The 7,218-nt window shown below is 34.5% G+C and overlaps 1 protein-coding gene across 1 annotated transcript in view; it reads right to left on the reverse strand.

Annotated features, from left to right (window-relative positions):
* Positions 1-2,350, reverse strand: part of LOC108522082 (cilia- and flagella-associated protein 47-like) — a gene marked incomplete at its 3' end in the record, with an annotated part of 75,298 nt that extends 72,948 nt beyond the window's left edge. The window contains 1 exon segment of the mRNA XM_017862187.1: positions 2,275-2,350. Within this exon segment, the coding sequence (XP_017717676.1) occupies positions 2,275-2,317 (43 nt within the window).
* Positions 2,351-7,218: the final 4,868 nt, after the last annotated feature.

A 7,218-nucleotide genomic window follows, 5' to 3' on the forward strand; every position in this document is an offset into this window, starting at 1 on the left:
GGGAGTTATACATGATATAAATGATGAATTGATGGGTGCTGACGAGTTGATGGGTGCAGCACACCAACATGGCACAAGTATACATATGTAACAAACCTGCACGTTATGCACATGTACCCTAGAACTTAAAGTATAATAAAAATAAATAAATAAATAAATAAATAAATAAATAAAGAATATCAGTAAAGATCAAGATGCTCAAAGAACTTGCAGAAGATTAATGTGGCTTGAGTATAAAGGGGAAAAATTTCCAGAAATGAAAACTAAGCCACTTGCTAATGTGTGGTCTTGTAGGCTTCATCCACCTAGCAATGACATTCTATGGAAAGATTTTATACCTGGGAATTAAAGAAATGAATTTTCAGTTTGTAAATGGCGTGAGGGTAGGTTTGTGAAAAGGGAGACCATTGTAGGAGGAATGAGAACAGTTTAGAAACTCCTGCAACAATCCTGGAAAGGTTTTATGGCAGCTTGAATATTTGTAGTGGCAGTGGAGAGGGAGAAAAGTGAACGGATTTCTTAAATATTTAGGCAACAAAAGGGACAGGAATTGGTGGACTGGAAGTGGAGTGGGAGAGAGAAGACATTGCCAATGATGGCACTTAGGTTTCCGGATTTGGCACCTGTATGGACTACAGGCACAAACACAGAGATGGGGTATATAGAGAACAAAATTTCAGAGAGAGGACTTCAGTTTGGGATATGTTGTTTTGGGGGTGCCTATGGGAATGAATGATATCCAGAAGGCAGTTGGATCTGAATTTCTGAATCTCTGAGAGGAAACAAGGCTAGAGATATAGCCCATGGATTATAGCTGAAGTCATGAAAGGAAGAAGAGAGGGGTCAGAACTCTACTGACACAAATAATTTAAAAGTACAGATACAGGAAGAGGAATCTATGAAAGATGCTCAGAAGGAACAGTCAGAAAGGTTAAAGGAGATCAAAAGAAGTATGGTGTGTGGAAACCCAGAGAAAGTTTGAAGATGGAGAAAGAGAATAGTCAACAGTCTTAGCTGTGCTCAGTAGTTTAGTAAGGGCAGCATAATGGATAAATTCTTCTTCCCCACCCCTGAATTTTTTTTTTCCTGTTAAAGGCAGCAGAAATATTCTAATTGTTTAATTTCCTCTGCTACTTTTCTCCTTCTCTCTGGGAAGTTGAGTGATTTATCTTACTGTCAGATTTGGAAAGAATTAATAAGGAATGCATGGCCTGAAGCTACCCTTTTTGCTCTGCGGGAATGAGCCTGCTGGCCACTGAGAAAATATAGTCTCCTTTCTCCTCTCTGCTGTCTTCCCAGATGCTCACTCAAAGCAGCTAAGAGGGAGACAGAAAGGAAAAGATAAGCAAGGTTACTTGATTCAGAAAGGTACCTGGGTAAAGGGATTCAGACAAAGGAATGGGTTAAGGCAAGAAAGAGTCCTGGCTCCCAGCTTTGTGACCAGTAAAGAGTCACGATACATGCTTGTGACTTGCTTGTCACAATCCAGTTCCTATCCAAGAAAGTATTTGGAAGTTCAGAGTGGTATTGCTTAATGGCCTCTATTTCTTCTGAATAGTAAGAAAAAAGAGTCATCCCCTGAAATTAAGGTAGAATAAGACTAAATATGTTTCATCAGAGTTGTAAATATTTGAAGAAATAAGTGAAAATATGAGAAAATTGGTTAAAACAAACAAAAGACCTCTAATTCAGCACTGAAAGTTAAGACCTTGACGATCTACACAGATGGGATTTTTTTTTTTTTTTTTTTTTACCCCTCTTCCTCCTTTCTCTAATGTAATCCCCTGTATCTTGCCTTTCATATTTCTCCCTGCTCATTGGCTTGTTTAGTATTCTTAGCTTCTCTCACAATTTCACCTGCAGCAATTCCAGGCTGGTCTAATGACCATACTCTGCTCCACTTTAATTCATCACACATCCCAAGAATTGTTCCCTTTCTAAATCACTGATACTCAAAAAATGACAGAAGGTTCCCACTACTACAGAATAACGGGCATAGCATTATGGTCCTGTACCTACATTTACTACCTTACACCTCCTGTCACACCTGCATGCTTTTGCTATATTGTCTTTTGCCCAAATCATTCTATTCAAACTAGATCGTCAACTTTTGGAATTAAGAGACATACAGATTCTACTCTCAATGACAAGCACAGCTCCTACCAGAGGCAGCAGTTTAATACAATTGATAATTTTAAATTCACTTTATTTCTAGACATTGGCCAAGAACCCATACAGTGAGAGTTAGAGATAAATAAGTCATACGTAGCTTACCATTCTTTAAAATAATGTTTTGCTTATCCAGATGAATTGCCATATATGAGTAAATAGTAAGAATGCAGTTTTCTGCTGTTGCAGTAACTGGAAGTGAAAACCTGAAAGTGAAAACATTGCATTTCAATACAATAAAAATTTCAGATGCAGTAAACGCGATGCATTTAAGTATCCCAGATGTCCTTAATGATGAAGACATGATGTATTCATTTTTTCTTTCTACTTACTTTGTTTTTTTTAACCATCTACTCAATGTTAATGATTTTTAAAATTTTTACTTTTAAATATTTTAACAGATATCATAAATTTCACTGTCAAGTGTGCTGTAGAACACAGACTGTAACTGCACAGGTGCAAAAACACAGATTCAGGAAAGTTTAGAGTTGAAGGTGTCTCATAGTTAATTTACTCCGTTCTTCTATGGAGTGCCTGAAGAATGGTATGTAGCCTTGGATGACACTATTAGGGAGACACTACCAGATGGCATTCACAACACAAACAGCCCATTTTATATCTGGAGAGCTGTAACTTCAGAAGTTCTGTTCCACAGCAACATAGAACAAAACCTACAACCTGAACCCCATTATCGTTCTTCAAATATTTAAATACAGTCATTATTTTTTCTCTAAGGTTTCTCTTCAGATTTCAGAAATTTAGAACATTTGAGGATTCTTTCTACTGCCAAGTCTCCAAATCTGTTATATATCAGCCTCATTTATTTAGATGATCTTTTGTTTTGTGTTTGTCCTTCTTTAAATGTGTCTGGGGACTGAAAGCAATATATTCTGCAAAAGTTATTCAACAAGTACAGAGTACTATTGCCTTCAATAACCTGCATACTCTGTTTTATGAAAGCATTGAGAAATTGTCTTATTATGTTTACCAGCCACAAAACACTCTTAAACTATATTTGGACTGTCTATCTTATATGACAATTCTATTCTTGTACAACTGTTTTTTTTAATAGAAGGGCTATATTTTATATCTATACCACTTTAATACTGCCTTATTAATTTCAGAACTGCATTATAGTATACCAAGAAAATATCACTACTGAATCAGCCATCTATCATCTACTAGTACTTTATGGTCACTAGCTGAGGTAAAATGCCAAAATCCCACGTTTTAATACAAGTAACTATAAGTAAATATAGAATAGGATGAAAGTAAAAAAATGTTCATAGCTGAAATATAATGAGTTATCAAGTAAATCAATGGTAAACATATACTACATGCAATTAAATGATTTCCACCTCAGTTCTACACACAATATTTTCCAGTAAGAAAGAAACTACATTTTTCTCTTTATACATTGATATGTATTAACATTTTATGTAAAATACACACACTCAACATCATCTTGGTTAACAAACACTAATCTTATCTTTCTTTTCTATGGATCCTAAGCACATGTATCAGATGGCCTTATTCAGGATTACATTTCATATCTATATGTAATTTTTACTATATGATATCATTCTTAAATTTAAATTTCCTTGATAGCATAAATCAGTACTTCTACAAAGTGTGCACTTGTGCTAAACATAGTGATCAATCAATATTTCATTAGCCAATTATCTATATTTAACCAATAATTTTAGATTAAATAACATAGTTCACATAGAGACATCATCAACACTACCACATAGAATTAGAAATATTATTTTTTGTTTTAACTATGACTACAGAAGGAATAAAAGACCACTGTAATAAATTCTGTGGATGCTCTGCCTTTATACACATATTCCCTGGGATGTTTCCTGGGGCAGGCCCATAGCCAACACCTGTGGGTGTGGAAGTTTCAAATCTCAGCTCCATCACCCCAATCACAACAAAAACTGTGATGTCATTTCAGTTCTGGAGAAACCTACAGGATTAGGTTGCTGTTGAGATTTCAATTTAAATGTCACATTTATTTGGAGTGATCAATTCCCTGTTCTACTTCTCTTACCCCTTTATTGTTGTTTGCGGAGCGGGGAACATTTCCTTAATGCACAGACCCATGAATCATCATCTAAAAGTGAGCTTGTGGACAAAGTTACCTAAGACAACTACTAAATTAACAAACAAAAGAAACACTATCTCTTGAAATATTTCTAAAATGGTAAAGAATTAAGGAAAATAATTCTGAAAATAAATTTTATTCCAAGAATGAAGTGGAAATAAATATAATAATGTTTGTTTATCTTACAAACCCAGTTTGCAGAAGATAACATTTGATTTCAGATGTTCCTCATGGTAAAAAAATAGCCAACATGTACAAAACTGACTTGACCACATTCTTTTCATAGAGCATATAATACAGAAATCAGACAAGTAATATGGCATGGAACTATGGACACTTCACTCATCTATATTACTATTAAAAATACATTAAAACAGAAAAAACAGACATACAGTTGGTAGTAGCAAGAGCTTACATTTTAATAAAAATATTTCTGGGGAAATAGAGCAATTTGTGTTACTTCATCAGGGAACAATGGTAATATTTATGAATTCCCTATGCCAATGCATACAGACACAAATGGTTACTGACAGATGAATTGTTCTAAAAAATACTCAGTATTACAGTAACAATGAGATGAAAAGCCCCTTTGATATTATGAGTTTCAATTCCATTATAAGATTTAAATAGCTACCTCAGGCACGTGTGATTTAAAATAGTTCTACTGGGTAAAAATCAGAATGAGTATTCCTGGTAATAAGAGGGTCGAAGATATGATATGAATGTTAATGAAAATGTAAATGGGCTTGTACTATTTGTGGCCGTGCTTCCTGTTATAAGAAACACTGCGTTTGGTCATTTGGTTGTGGTGGTGTCCACCGGATGTCTTCATTTCTTTTTACAGCAGCATTAGAAATGTAATTTACATACTCTAAAATTCATCTTTTAAAGATGTACAAATCAGTGTTTTTTAAAAATATAATCACAGAGTTGGACAACCATCACCATTATCTAACTTCAGAAAATTTTCATCGTCCTTAAATGAAATCCTCTACCGCTTAACAGTCACTCTCTATTTGCAACTCCATCCCACCCCCAGCCCCTGAAAACAACTAATCTGTCTCTACAGATTTTCCTATGCTGGAAATTTCTCTTTTGGAAATTAGTAAGTACTCCGTGGATGAAACGTGGAGACCATGTGTACATCCCTATCCTCACCAGTCTTTCATATTTTGATACTGAATGGTATGATGACCACATACAATTCATTAAATAAGGTGTGAAAAGTCTCACAATTCATCTCTCTGTCATTAGCTAGTGAATAATTAATACTCTAATCACACATCACTAATTCTTTCCACATCATTAGTGAGGCTGAGAGATTTTATGCTTGTCTGACCAATTTTTAGGAATGAAACTTTGAAGCTTCATGTTAAATCTCAGTGATAACTGGTCTTGTATTTATAATATTTTAGCACTTTTCACTGGAACACAAAATACTGTGATGGCATGTCAAACATATGTCAACATCATAAAAATATTATGATATATTTATCATCTTTACTAAAGTTCTGCTCCCATCTATACTATTTCAAGGGAGATCTTACATTCTAAAAGCAATCTTATTGAGCATGATTTTAATTCACAGAGAAACTGGCAGAGCAAGAAAGCCTCCAGGTTTGTAGAAACATGTCTCTCTAGTCTTACCACAGTTATCTGACTAAACTATTTTCTGCAAAGCAGCTAGAAAAAAAATTATATGTTGGTTAACACTGGCAGTAGCTACGAAGGGTTAAAAGAAGAGGTTAATGCTAACATTGCTTTTGATTAATGAACCATATTTCTATATATAGGTTTGAATAAAGTGAACAACAGGTGAAGGAGAGGAAAAGACGTTGGGTTGGTATTTTGAACATGCTTTAAATTGTGAAACCAATGACCACCCCCATCACCATAAAAAACACGTGCTTACAGAATTCATATAGCATTTAGGTAAAGACTTAAAATCAATAGAATAAATTCAGATGACTATATTTCCATCAGGGAAACTTATTATACAAAACACACTTCCTTGAGCAACCATTCTGATGTGTTTATCCACACCTATTCACATTTTTTCTCAATTTAAATAACTGTTAGCAGAATATTTCATATGTAACTTTACTCACCATGAATGGAAGGAGTCTGAGGCCCTCACCAGAAGCATGTACTGTTTCCATGCTTTTTGTACACCCTGCAGAACCATGAGCCATATAAATCTCTATATAAATTACCTAGCCTCAGGTGTTTCTTATAAAAACACAAACAGACTAAGACAATGTCCATGTATTTCTGTGTGTGTGTGTGTGTACATGTATATATACACAAAATATAATTTTTCTAAATATAAACATATTTTAGAGGTGATTAATTTTACTTTTTGCCACAATTCCTTCCTGGAAACTTCATTTGAAACTGCATTAACACATGTTATATTTTCTCATAAAATCACTGAATTATAAATATAACATCTACTGATGTATATTAATTGAGGTTAACACAATTTAAAATTGTGAAAATAGACCCTAAAGAGAGATTTTGAGATTTCAAAAATGTTATACCTGAATTATAGCATCATTTCCAGAGAAAAAAGCATACTACCAATGAGATGTCTCATGTGAAAAGAATTAATATACACTTATAGAATTGCTAAATGCATATATATTTCTATATTTGATGAATATCTATGGATCTCTCATGTGATCTGAAGAAGAATTCTCTTCCTTTATCTTACTCTGCTACAAATCAATGGAAGACATTCATATGTGAAACATACTTCCTTGGACTTAGGGGATTTAGAACCTAAAGTCTATTTTAGGGCACGAAATTGGTTCTGCAGGGTGTACAAAAGCATGGAAACAGTATATGCTTTTGGTGAGGGCCTCAGGCTCCTTCCATTCATGGTGGAAGGCAAAGGAGAGCCAGTGTGTACAGATCACATGGTGAGAGAGGAAGGAAGA

Source organism: Rhinopithecus bieti, unplaced genomic scaffold (assembly GCF_001698545.2).
Source record: "Rhinopithecus bieti isolate Rb0 unplaced genomic scaffold, ASM169854v2 scaffold_64303, whole genome shotgun sequence".
NCBI lineage: Eukaryota > Metazoa > Chordata > Mammalia > Primates > Cercopithecidae > Rhinopithecus > Rhinopithecus bieti.